General features: G+C 45.7%; 1 protein-coding gene and 1 long non-coding RNA gene across 3 annotated transcripts in view; one reads left to right on the forward strand and one right to left on the reverse strand.

Moving 5' to 3' along the window:
* Positions 1-1,094: 1,094 nt before the first annotated feature.
* Positions 1,095-2,553, reverse strand: LOC147247881 (uncharacterized). The gene is made up of 3 exons (XR_015109619.1): positions 2,176-2,553; positions 1,803-1,943; positions 1,095-1,198 (listed from the first exon to the last, which is right to left on the reverse strand). It is a non-coding gene; the product is annotated as an uncharacterized LOC147247881 (long non-coding RNA).
* The window catches only part of ptk7b (protein tyrosine kinase 7b), a 72,267-nt gene continuing 60,661 nt past the window's right edge, over positions 1,778-13,383 (forward strand). For both annotated transcript variants that reach the window (XR_015109618.1, XM_086181485.1), the window contains exon 1: positions 1,778-2,388. Coding sequence is in view for 1 of the 2 variants with exons in the window: in XM_086181485.1 (XP_086037611.1) it covers positions 2,268-2,388 (121 nt within the window). In the remaining variant the exon portion in view is untranslated. The remainder of the gene's footprint in view (positions 2,389-13,383) is intronic.

The following is a 13,383-nucleotide window of genomic DNA, read 5'->3' on the forward strand; positions in this document are numbered from 1 at the left end:
GACAGCAGTGTAAAAATAGTAAAGTGGCAGCAAGGAGGTGGGAGCGATTCAATATTTTTTTTATTCTTTGAGTGTTTTGTTTTCCTCCATGACAACAACATTTAGAATAAAAACATGAACAATGTGGTCAGGCCTTTGCAGACCAGTTGGACCAGTATAACCAGACCTATTATTATTGCTGATTTATTAAGCCACCGGCTACTCTCTGGACCCCGATGGTCCCGTCACGCTCTGTCCCCTGAAGACAGACGTTCCACCGGTGACTCAAAAGTCCTGATCCAAGTCTTCCTGGCCCAAAATGGATCAGCGTTTGTCACTTGGATCACAACTGTATTTCTTTTTTCTTCTTCTTCTCCTTCCTTCAAGCTTGAAAACGGTGCGTCACATACAGCAGCAGTGTAAAATTACAAAGCTACCCAGAGCCTTGACATTGTATCTGGGTCATGTTGGTTGATGGGGGTAAAAAAAGGCTTTTTCCTGTGTTGCGAGATGTTTCGCAGGCATGCAAGGTCCCCCTGGTGGTACTGGTCCTGTGTGAGCAGGGCTCCAGTACCACATTTCAGAAGACTGAGGCCATAATGTGAGACGCTGGCTCTCCCAGGCTTCACCTTCCACCACAGAGGGAAAGGCACTGGTAACGGTGCTCCTGGTTTACTGCAACGACGAGGCGTGACCTCCTGTGGTGTCTTCCTGATCGATTTATCATTTCATAAAAGGTGGTTTCATTTTCACTCCATTTGTATTCTGTCATGGTCACCAGATGAAGACCGACGTCAACACTGAACAACATCCATCTTGAACGTGGACAAGATAACACCTTTCCATGAGTTCACCTCCTGGGAATCACTTCCACTGTAAGCAGAGGCTGGAGCTCAATTAACGCTTGAAAAGTATATATTTGTTTGCGTGGAGGTGTGGCTCAGCTTTTACTGCTGTAAATTGTAGCGCTTCGATCAATTATGGCCACGTTTTAACATGGCCACAGTGGAGTAGCTGTGCCCGCACACGACGAGGTATTACATAAATAAGACATAAATAATGAATGTTCAAAAGAACAACTATCACGAACTTTGGCTGTTTTTTATTTATTTTGATTTTTTTTTTTAACTGATTAAATGTGACAGTAACCAGGTTGAACCAGCTGGTCGCAGTGTCGCCCTCCCTATCCCCGGGCCAGGTACGAGCACCGGAAACTGCACTGGAACGAAAAAGGGGGAATCACATCAAGCGACCACGGTTAAAGCAGGATGTTACATATTTACATTTCAAAATAAAAGAATGACTCGATTTATTTGGTATACACTGGAGAGGTTCATGTAGAGTTGAATTAAAACAGGTCAATTGCGGTGTAATGATGTACTGTTATTGTAAAGCATACAAGACAAACCCATTTACAAAGTCAAAAGCTATAAAGCAGTTAACCTTCTCAACTGGAAATATTTGAGAAAATATATAAATGTCCAACCTCTTCTTTCAACTCTGTCAGCTGAACTAAAATTTATCAATAAATAGTTAATGTATTTAATAAAAACATGAAAATACGATAATCAATAATGCATGTTTATGTAGCCCTTATTGAATAAATGTGTGTTTGTTTGGTTGATAATCGTTTTCGAAGAAAGTTTTATTTGATGCAAAAAAAAGTAAGGGGGGGGGGTCAATCTGATTTTAGCAACAGTAAGAGTTCAAAGTTTATTTATTTACTCCGATGAAACGGAACGTGTTATATTTTATTGTGACAGTCCAAAGAGGAACTAGCTTACATTGCTGCTACAACATTTATACTAATGGGAAACACACACAGGCGAGTGGGAGGAAGCCAACTTGGAAACACCGCGGAGCCAAACTCCCTCTCGTTGTAGTCTGAAGTGGCCCGGCGGTCGGCAGCTCTGGACCAGGCAGGCGGCAGCTACACACGCCGGGTTGTAATGAGACACGGCGGCCTGAAATTACACCGAACGTCCGTCAGGTAAACCACCTAGAAGTTTCAACTTCAAACTTTCGGCGGGGTTTCGCTGTGTGAACTCGCTCAGCCGCTCGTCTGGTTGGCCTCTAAACCCAAGTGAGCGTCCCACATGTCCCCGCCTGGTTCCTGTTAGTCCTCCTCCAGACAACCAGGTGAGCGAGCCGCCCGGCTTCCCCGTGGACCTGCGCAGGTAGCTGCGGTTAGTTTACCTGTACGGACACGGTGACGCTCGGGTCTCTTTGACGCTCCTGTCGGCTCTCCGGAGAAGAGCACCGCGGAGCCGCCGAGCACCAGAACGGTCATGGATGTAGCGGGAGAGAGTGAGAGCCGGCGGGGAGACGGCAGGACAAACCCCAGGGTGATGAAGAGGAGAAAACCACCGGTGGATCAGCGGTTCGCAGTCGCTATTATCTGCTTCCAAGGTTGGTGAGCAGCTGCTACACCGCACACATCCATCACACCATGTGTCTACCTGCTTTACAGACATTTGAAACCTAAAAACTACACTTTTCGACACAAACCCCGACATTGACCCCCACGCTTTTCTACAAGGTTGCTGGTTCAACTGTTAAACTGCCTGCTTGTCAGCACTGAGAACTAACTGACTACCAACTGAACCTTATTGTTAAATATACCTCTCACTCATCCACAGCCCAAGATCAGATTAATCCTCTTTATGTGCTGTTGAAGTAAATAAAACTATATTTGTGTTTGGGGGTCAATGGGGGAGGGGTGTCTGCTCCCCCAAACTGGAAGTGAATTCAGGCTTCTGCATTCAAAATGGCAGATTATTTCATCCAGGAGACAGAGCGAAAGAGCAGAAAGATGCTCTGTTAAAACGATGTTTCTTGTGGGTGGTGTACGATAATATCGGCATGTCATCAGTATCGGCAGATATCGGCCATTTTTGCAAACAAACAGGACCTGATTGATGGCCGATATTCACGTCTCCTCTGTGTTGCTCAAGGTTCTCCTCCTTGAAGATGTTTTTTTTTTGGGGGGGTTTTAAATGTTTTAAGAAAAAACTGGACCTGTCCACATTAACAGTATTCAAGTGCTCGTCCCGTATTAACGTATTTAGATGAGTGAACGGAGGCTATCGGACGTATCTGCGTCAAAGTGGGAGTGACACACCTCTCCACTACAGCAGGGGAATGTCAGGTTTCCATCCGTCACTGAAGGCAGCCCCACCGTGCTATTATGTATTCCCAGGAGAACACTTCCACCCTCACACAACACACCGGAGACGCCATGTCTGATTATCATATTCATAACTCTGTTTGCATGTTTGAAGTGTCTCTCTGAGCCGGGGCCTGGCATGGGCGCCATTCATTCATATGCAGGAGTGAAGTGCGGTGCTGTGCTCTCGGAGGTCGGCGTTCATCTGCGTCTTCTGTTAGCTAGAGCAGAAACATGACATGGCGCCCCGCTACATTGACAAAGCCTCTTTAAAAAAAAAAAGAAAAAAGAAAAAAAGTTCATAACCTTCACAGCAGATTTGGGGGAGAGAGGAAGAAAAAAGGAACATCTTTTTTGTGTAAGGAATGCTTTGGTCCTGCCAAACCCGGGGCTCATTAACTCAGCGCTTGCTCAATTTCATCTGGCCTTAACATGCATGCGCCTTCCTCGTCGTCAAAATGGCTGAAAACGTCCTTTAAGTTGAAGTATGTCTGCCGCCCCCCTCTAGTCCTCCTCATGGTGCCCACTTTGGGATGAATGTGTCCTCTGTGCGCAGGCAGCAGGGGAGCAGGCGGCTGCTAAGGGTTTGTGTTTATACGATCTATGGATAGAGCCAAGCCAGGTACTGTCATGACAGCGTCGCTTTAGAAATGTCCTATTTTTAAAAGGGTTCTCTCAAAGCGGTGGGGATGGCGGCGAATTAAGAGTGAATTGGCCAGGTTTCCTGGATGAGGGCAAATATTTATCCGTCTTTTCTATTTAAGATGTGCAGCGGAAGCTATGTTTGCTCTCCCCCGTCTGTCCGTAGCTCGATCTGCTTCTGTAGCCGACCTGCAGCAGATGAAAGCCACTTCTGGAGTCGGTGTCCACAATGTGAATGCAGCATCTCCCTCCTCCACCACCCCCTCGCCTCCTCATCTTCTGGCGTGTTTTTCATTCCCGTCTCCAGCTTCAGGCAGACCTGAAGTTAAAAAAGAAGAAAAAAAAAAAAAAACCTGCCTGGGCCTCTTGCCGAGGAGCTGAGGTAGCTGTGAAGTGTTTAGGTAACATCCTCACACACTCTCAGACCCTCCACTTTGATCTCGCCGTCAGCTGGAGAGGATCTACATGTCAGGTCTCCCAGCACATTAATAATTTGCATTCCAGTGCGAAAACTGATATATTCTCTTCACGGTGGTTAAGAGGTGTGCTGTCTAAAAGCAAGAATCCACCGCGTGTCTTATTGAACCGGTCTAATGAACGAGTAAACAGCACAGGCGCCTCGGTGTGCAGGAAGTGAGGAGCCTGCAGAAACTCTCCCTGATGCAGGAATCGACTGGTGGGTTTCTAAGTGCCGGCTCCTCAGAGCTTTTGTAGTGTATCAGCTGGAGGTCTGGATGGCGTGGCCACCTGCCGCTGCTCTATTTTAAGGTCCATACGCTCGGCTCTCATTCTGATTCTGCTGAATACGCTGATCCTGAGGGGATGAAATGCCTAAATAAATCCAAAACTAAATGGTTGACATCATGTAAATTCATTTTGAGTGGATTAGAGCCAAGACATGTTGCACAGATGATGATGCTGCTGCCGTGGGCTGGGGGGGGGGGCCTGAAGGTCTGTTCATCATCAAATCTAATCCAACGCAACAAGCTGCATGCTTTGTCCGTCCGTGTTAATGAGACAGGGAAGCACCTGCTCCCTGAGTCTCGAGTGTGGATCACCAGAGCTCACTACTATGCACCATCGGAATCCGCTGTGATCGCGTGGTTTGCTCACCATATTTGTTGTCTAATTAGGGGCTTCTAAAAGTGGACCCACTTGCCTGAGAATTCCAGGAATCAACATAAAGTAAAAGCTCCGTAACAGTCCGTCTAAGCCAGAATTTATTTTGCGAAAGATGCGGGTGCCATTGAGGTGTGACGAAGTAAAACTTGGATTTGCTCACAATATGGTGGGAGTTACCCAAATAACGTCACGGCAGAAATACAAAGCCGATATCGGCGTCCTCTGCAGGGTGACCGTCGGGTCTCAGCCTCAGACGCCTGAGAGATTTGCTGCTCCCTGATCTCCAGGGCACCCCCCAATGGAGGTTTTGCAGGTACCCTCATGGTCTTGTCTGTCCTGGGAACACCTCGGGGTCCCTCAGGACGAGCTGGAGTGTTACTGGGGAGACTGATTCCCTGGTTTTGTTGCTCAAACTGCTTCCACCGTGACCTCAAACCTTGTCTCGTAGGAGGATGAGGCTCTGGCACCGAGGGGGGGGGCGAAGAGTTTGGGAAACCTTGGTTTAAACAAATGATCCAATGCAAACTGTAATTGAAATAACTACTTTTCATTTTCCTCAAACGTCGTGTTCTGTTTCAGTCTGAGTTTGACTCATGTTTCTCTCTGACAGTAATCCTCTGAGTTGTTTTAAAAGCTGCCGGCAGCAGAATAATTTACTGCGAATGTCGTCCAGTGGATAAAAGATGCGACTGCAACAAAACAACGTAACGACCATTTTGCATTTCTCTGCTCGCCGTGACAGAAGGAAGAGTTGATCAAAACATTGTGTTTGTTCGCTTTAGTGTGTGTGAGGCAGAGAAGTTGGTCAGCATTAAGAGCTGGCCGATGCTGCCAAGAAAAAACCCACAGCGAGTTGTACTTGAAGAGCTGAGCGTGACAACAAAACAAAGCCCTCAGCAGAAGAAGCCTGATGAATAGACGTGAATAATAAGATCTGGTTCTCAGTGTGTTTGTGCACATCGCAAAGTTTCACTGGGGGGGGGGGGTTCTCAAGGTCCGCCGTGGCTCTTGTTTCTGGTCATTTTTCAGACCGTGTTTATTCAGGTTGAGATGAAATCGTTTGAACTTGAGAGTTCACTTTTTCACACAGTTGGTATGTGCAGTTGCACTCCCTCCATTATCCAGGGTTCTTTCCCAGGGGAGGATCTTCTTGCACTCCTCGGAGGTTCCAATCATGGCTCTCCGCTCTCTCAGATTTGGGTTTCTTGTCATTTTGTAATTGATGCGTCCTCGTCTCCTCTGTCCTCCAGGCCATGACCTTGAAATCAATGCAGGTCCTCCATCGTGGTTGTTAAGTGAATTTTTTGAAAGGAGGAAAGAAGCAGTGGAGCCTGGGGTGAAGAGAGACGTATCTGGCCTGAGCTCGAGCTGCCTGCGCATAAATAAAGTGTTCTTTAATTTTAAAATGCCTTTGTTTGGGATGAGGTTGGACTGGGAAACATTGGGATTTGAGGAGAGCCATTCTGTCTCTTCCTCACTCTTGTTCTCCTCACAGTTGTACTTGTGAGCAGCAGGGAAAATATATTCATTCTGTCTTCATTTAACTGTTGGTGTTGTGCCATTTTTTTAAGGTGCAGTTGTTCCAAGGTTACGGTTGATTTAAAAAAAAAAAAAAAAAAAAAACAAGTGAGATTTTAAAACGCAAAACATGGTCGCTTGTGAGATATGCGGCTCACATTTCCACAGGCCAGTCGTTGGCGACATTATCGGTACCGTTCCTGCATCTGTTCAGGAGGATCACATCTCTCCGTTGCCGCTGTGCTCTGGCTGGGTAGTAACCTTGGTTCATGATGACCACGGCTCTCGCCGGGCCCCCGAAGGCTGCTTGTGATCAACAAAGCCAAATAAACGACTGCGAGATCAGTGCTGCTGGCTTTAAACGATGATTACTGCACCAAATGACCCGTAGACGTCTGCTGGTGTGTGTTATAGGGGCTGTGAGTGTTGTGGTTTCATCCTGGCTCTGGAACAGGTTGTGATTGGAGTCAGGCCTCGTAGATCCGTCTCTTTTTCCTTCCATCCTGTCCGAGTAGGTCTGTTGGCCCTTGTGGTTGCCAGTCTTGTCTGGAAGGATCTGTGTTGTTTATTGACTTGGTGCCTGCTCGCCCTGCTCTGTCTCCTGTCTGACTGGAGGAGGGGTTAGCGTGTACCCCAACCCACCAGAGCTGCTGACTTTGTCGAGTTGCACTCAGTAAAGGTTGTTGTTGTTGTTGTTCTACAGCGTTTCCAATTACTTGCTGCCATGCTTCAGTGGGACGGTGTGCCAGAGGAGCTGTGTAATGATTTTCTCAGAGCAGCAAACACACAAATTAAATTACAACAGCTAATCAAACAGCATGTCTATAGATTAATCAAAGCAACTATTGTGCGCTCAAATCTACAGGTTCAAGTATTTCTAAAAACATGTAATATGTGAAGCTGAGCAGCAGTTCTGAAGCTGCTACCTGAAAATATTTGTCATATTTGCTCAGAAACGTGACTAAAATGATAAGCTGATTAACAATTTAGTTGTAGTCTGATGCTCTGCACCTCTGCTAATTAATGAGACATTGACATGCTTCAAGTTGAGCAGTAATTAATTTTTGTCAGCCTGTGTGCATTTCAATAGAAGCTCATAGTAATTCTCAGGGATGCTTAAAGACAGAAGTGTGGCAGAGAGAAAACCAGAAGTTGTTGTTTTAGAGCTTCCAGTGCTGTTGATTTATGTAAAAATCCACAGCCAACTGTAATTAATTGAGTTTGTTTTTTGCTGATTTATTAGTTTAAAGATAGAACTTGCAGGTGATCTGCACAAACTATATTCCACACTCCAAACCGACATGGGGCAGCCTATTACCAGAACGTTGGATTGCTTATCTTTGTTGTCGGAAAAAAAGAAATGCCAACATCGTTGGCGTGAGCCACAGGGGACACCCCAGCACTCAGAGATGGTGTTGTTAGAAGAACTGAAATAAAGTGTTCTGGCTGTTTCTTGTGTGACAGTGTAGTCGCACATTAATCAACTGATACAGTTGGACACTTTGGACGATGTCAGACCCCGTCCCCTGGTTGTGTCTTGCTCCCCCCAGAAATCCAGTTGACCCTTGCCCCCACAGACATCGGGTATAATTTGTCAGTAATGTGTTGTTATTGTTTTCTTATCAGGACTTCTGATTGTCTTTGCCAGTCTAGCCTGCTGTCACTGGACCACTTATCTGCTATTAGTGATAACATCGTAGCAAATGCTCTTTCAACATGATTTATATGGATGTTCTTACTAGGTTGACCCAGTGCAGATATCGCCCACCATAACAACTGTAAATCTTTACGACAGTCTTCTTCCTGCAGGGTAGGTGCGAGGCCCTTCACAGGGAAACATAATCCCTGTTTGCGCTCTTGGCCATGCTAAAGCATGTGCAGCACCGCTACCGCATTCAAATGCATCTGATCGGAACGTGCAGGAATGCCTAATTTGGCGTCAGTGCATTTGAAGGGGAGGAGGGAATAAAGGACAGCCGGAGAGGAGAAAGGCGTCTGGCATGCCATTGCATAATCCCAGCAGCCATTAACTCTTTGTGCCCTGGGGCTGAATGAACTCATCATAGCAACGGGCCACAGGCAGAGTGACACCAGGCAGTTCTCAATCAGCCGTCTGCTCCTCCCCGCCACACCAGCAGATTTAAGCAGGCTGAAAAGAGCGCTGGTGTTTAATGGGAACGGCCTTCAACTCTGTTTGATCTCCTCATGAATGAGGTCCGCTGCCTACAAGTGACCCCACGAAGGGGCCAGTTTGGAGAGAATATATTTTACATCTCATCTTTGCTCGCTAACTGTATTCAGCCGACTTCCTTGCTGCCTGTGTTAAGCTGTTCTTCTCTTTCTGCGGCTCCGTCCTTCAGCTGTGGGTAACAGCAGAGCTCACAGCTCACAGGAGGACCAGAGCTGTCTCCATGGCAGCTTGCTAAGTGTTAACCTCCTGCTCCCACCACCAGACTAAACCTGTGGAGCCGGGGTTTATTCTGTATGATGGAGCTGGCATAATGTGTGATTGAAGCTGCTTTATCAGGGAGGTGGTGAATGTTTCAGAGTTTCCTGGTTCCTTTGAATCTATGCTCATACATTTTGAATGTTTACCAAGTGCCACAGTACGACTGGGTTTTCAGGAGCTCAGTTGTATCTTTTATGCCTCTCTGACAAAGAATCTCCCCCCACAACAGTGTATCTTCAATGACATACTCTCTGGGGATTAATAAAGCAGATTTCAGCCTGGATTTTATGGTTTATCTCATTTGTGGATGTTGTTTGTAGGAAGCAGCTCTGAAGATCAATGTAACTTGATGTGTCTGAGCAAAGAAGGATGATGAATCTCCTGGGAGAGTTGTCAAGATACCGGATGTTTGGTTCTGTTACCGCTGGAACGACACAATTCCTGATGCCCTTTTCAATACCACATCAACGGTCAACAAGACATTTAGAAATACATCTCCCTTACGCACAGACAGTCTGTTTTGTCATTGATTTGAGGCGTTTATGCAGGTTTGACAGCCACTCTTCATCGGCCACGGTCCTCATTACTAGTGTTGAAAGAGCAATGTGGCTCCTCTTGAGTAGCTTGATGCATACGATGTGCGTAGTGTGCAAACAGAGAGACGCGGCAGCTAGCTTCAGGGCTAACCTGCTAGCCACTTTACTTTAAGCAGTTTTTAGGCGAAACCCTGGAGTTTTGCCTTGGTTTTAAGAAGTTTTAGCATTTACTTAGCAACATGACATCTACATTGTACGCGTACAGGTCCATGTAGGAAGGGGTGTCACTTGTGATATGTTGTTTGTTTGATTTCACACCAAAGCTGAAACCCTGCCATCTGCTGGCGGCTGCGCCTGCTGCTGGCATTCTATGTGTTGGAAATGTCTCGTGTCTCAAGCACCCACGGTACCGGTATCTCGGAGTAGCAAGCACCCTCACAGTTTATCATTTTTGGTGACATCCCCACCTTTATCACACTTGTTCAGTATAAACCTGTATATATAAACTTGTATGTATGTATATATATCTATCTTCACACACACACATATATATAGTTACGAGTCTTTGTGGACTTGAAAGAGAAGCAGCTCTGTCTCAGTCACCCTGATCACTTAAAGCTTCTATTTCACTGTTGGCCAATTTTATGCCACATTTATTCTCTCAAGTGGCTTGTATGTTTGGTGTGGAAACAAAATGTTGGTCTGGTCTTTCACTGACTGACATTTGGGATCACAAAGGGGAAAAACAGGGCCCTAATTTGGGTTTGGACTTAACTCGGTAATTCAGTTTTGCTGGCTTAGCCGATTCAAGTCTTTATACCAAATTCTGCAGTGGGTCTGAAAAGTTGTTGTGTTGTGTGCGCTGCCTCGTTGAAGATTTTTGTTTTTTACTGTAATATTCTGTTAAAGTATTGTGTGTTTTTGTGGTCTGATTTAGCTGGCTAATGTCCCATTCTCAGTCTTTCTTGTATATTCCGCACAAAACACATTAAAGGTGCTCATGAATCCTTATTTCATCACAGTGGCTTTTTGTTCTCTGGGGTTTTATTGTCATGGTTTTGACTTCCACTAGTTTTTCTAGTGTGAGGTGCAGCTGGGTCAAAGTGGTGGTGTCGTGAGAACGTACAGAAGAAAGAGCTCTGCTTTCAGTAGCATGATGCTAATATATCATCATCATCTTGTTGTAATTTCTCTTCTGTTTCCCATGTTAAGGGAAACTTCTCATACTAGCGACCTAGCAGCTATTATTCTTGGATCACAGCTGAAGTCAAAACGCCACACGTGTCGTGTTGCGTTCTGCTCAACTGCAGCTGCTGTCAGTAAAATCTGTTTGGATCCTGTTGCTACAAATGAAGAATTGATTGAAGCCTGAGCTCCTTAAGTCTGAGAAATTAACACCCCCTCATGATGATTTTGGATATTGTTCACCTTCTTTCAAACTCGTGGCTGCACCGGAAAACACTGTATGCCAGTGAAACGTCATGTCAGGTATGTTTTGCTACAGGAGAAAAAAAAAAGGGGGGGGGGGCATGAAAAATGAGCTCAGAAATGAGAAAGTAGTTCTTTCGTTATTTAGTCATGCACGATGTGTGAAACCAGGAGCCCGTAACACAGAGCCAAAGATGTATGATAGTAATACTTTATGTACCAGTGTGAAATGGTCGGAGGATTCATCTGTGCTCTCTCTCTTCATTCCCTCACTTGTGTGCCGTGGATATTTCTGCCTGCTGTTTGCCTGGTAATCATTCTCAGTAGTTTATTGCCGGCTAATCACCCGCCAAAACCTCCGCTGACCCCTGGATCTCTTACACAGCCAATCTCGACAATTATACATCTCGTGTCCTGCAGCAGTAGAACATTAAGGCCGGCATTGTTCAGTGTTAGGAGACAGTAATTGCTACAGAACAGAAAGAAACTAATTACCCAGGCAGCACCGCTATTTTCTGCGGTTTTAATTATGTCAAACAAGCTCACCAGCCTCCCCACCTTCATCGCTCTGTTGCTGTTGCACTCTGTTTCACCTTCTTCCGCTCCTTTCAGCGCGTTTGTTCCAGTTTCACAAACCACGGCATCGACAGAATCCCTTTAAAACCCCATCCTCCCTTTTAGCTGTCCTCTTCCTAAACCTCCCCGAGAGTCATTCTTAAGCCAGAATTCATGGTGCTTTCATCAGCTCTGTCAGTTGGGTGGATCAGCAGCGCCAGGCAGGTTGGTTCCATGGCTGCATTTTGGTCGGTTTCATTTGTTTGGCTCATTCCTCACTATTCTGCTTTGTGACCTTCAGTACTTCCCCAGTGCTTCTAAATCCTTTATAGCAACATGTTATTGCAAGAAAAAAAAAAGAAGAAGAAGACTGTCTTGGATGGTTAGTTACTTCCACCTATGTTACAAAAGGTCAAAGGTGAGTCCTTCAACAGCTGCCACAGGAAGGTGCTTCCTGTTTGTCCTACACTGTATTATTCTCTCCATCCTTCCCCACTGATGTAACTCTGATGTACACTGGGATGAGTTATGGGGCTAATTATAATTGTTTCGTGTCTTCTTTTATTAATAACGTTCAAACTCTTATTTCTCTGTGTGCTCTGTGTTGTGTCGTCTACTTGATAAATGTTGCTTTTGTTGTTTCATGCATGAAAATGTTTATTTTGGGGCTTCCATGGAGAATTTTAATGCTGCACGGTCTCAAAAGCTGTTTAAAAAGGATTTTCCACTCTGCCAAAAATAAAGGTCTTGAGGTGTGATGGTTGTATTTGTAGGGATTCTTTCTACAGCGTGGACGGATTCAGGAAAACTACGTGTGTGGAGGAAAGATGACTTTTCATGAAGATGAAATTATAATTTATAAGATGTGCAGTGATTTTGATTGCCTGCACTCTGTTTTTTTTTTTAAGTGAAGTTTACAAACTTCCTTTGTGTGAAATGAGAAAATAATTCCAGCCAATGTTATCAGTATCTACTTTTACCAGCCTCCTGTCAACAATATTTGCCTTCAAAGTCCTACCCCCCCCCCCACCCCCCCGTGCCACCACAATGTTACGCTGGCTCTGTGCAGGTGCAGCCGCCCGCGACAGGGGAGCACAGGACAGCGTTTCCTGTCTGCAGAGGTGATGACACACAGAAAAGAGTTGTGTGGCTATTGACAATGGTCCAGCTGCCCCCCCGCCTGTGTCAGATATCAGAGGAAGTATTTATTTTGTGGTGGTGGTTTCCTCCTGGTGTTGCGTCACAGCGGATGAGTGTCTCCTGTTCCACATGCTGAAGATTGGTGCCTTCATCCAGGTTAGGACCTAGATGCAGGGCCATGATGTCCCTCTTCCTCACTGTGAACCGTGTGTGTGTGTGTGTGGTCAGAATGGAGGTCAAAAGCTGAGGCCTCCCTTGAGGGTCTGGACAACAGCCGGTGCAGGAGAAAACTGGCGGCTGTTTGGTGGCTGTTAACTTCCTGCGGTGCAGATGTGGGCCCCTGTGCTGCTGGACACCAGGGCTTTTACTGCCTCTGGAATGTTGAAAATGCACAGACCAGTGCCACACAGGGAAGGTTATTTAGCCCATGTGTTTGTGCGTGTGGCTTGTACATCTCTTGACTGCGTGTCGGTATTTTATACCAGGTGATTTGTTTGCTCTGGGATGTTTCAGCTGAATTTGCAGTCTGTTAGTGGCAAAGTGGGTCAGTGTGGTTCTTTATGCAGCTTGAATATTATGTATTTGCAGCTCTTCAGTTTGGGCACTCACACACTTTTTAACCGTGATCATCCTGGGATAAATAAGATTATGGCTGCAGGGGAAAACAGACTTTTAGAGTTGCATCGCAGCTAACAAGATAGCTGCCCTGCACTGAAATTTGCACCGATGCATCAAGACTGGGTTTGCTTAACTCCAAAGATAATGGAGCTCTTATCAAATCTCTCAGCATCTCTTGCAGTCAGACTAAACACTGAGGTCAGCAGGACTTTCATTGTCACACAGTGCGG

Source organism: Aulostomus chinensis, chromosome 16, assembly GCF_037954235.1.
Source record: "Aulostomus chinensis isolate RoL2024-O1b breed Wild chromosome 16, RoL_Achi_v1.0, whole genome shotgun sequence".
NCBI lineage: Eukaryota > Metazoa > Chordata > Actinopteri > Syngnathiformes > Aulostomidae > Aulostomus > Aulostomus chinensis.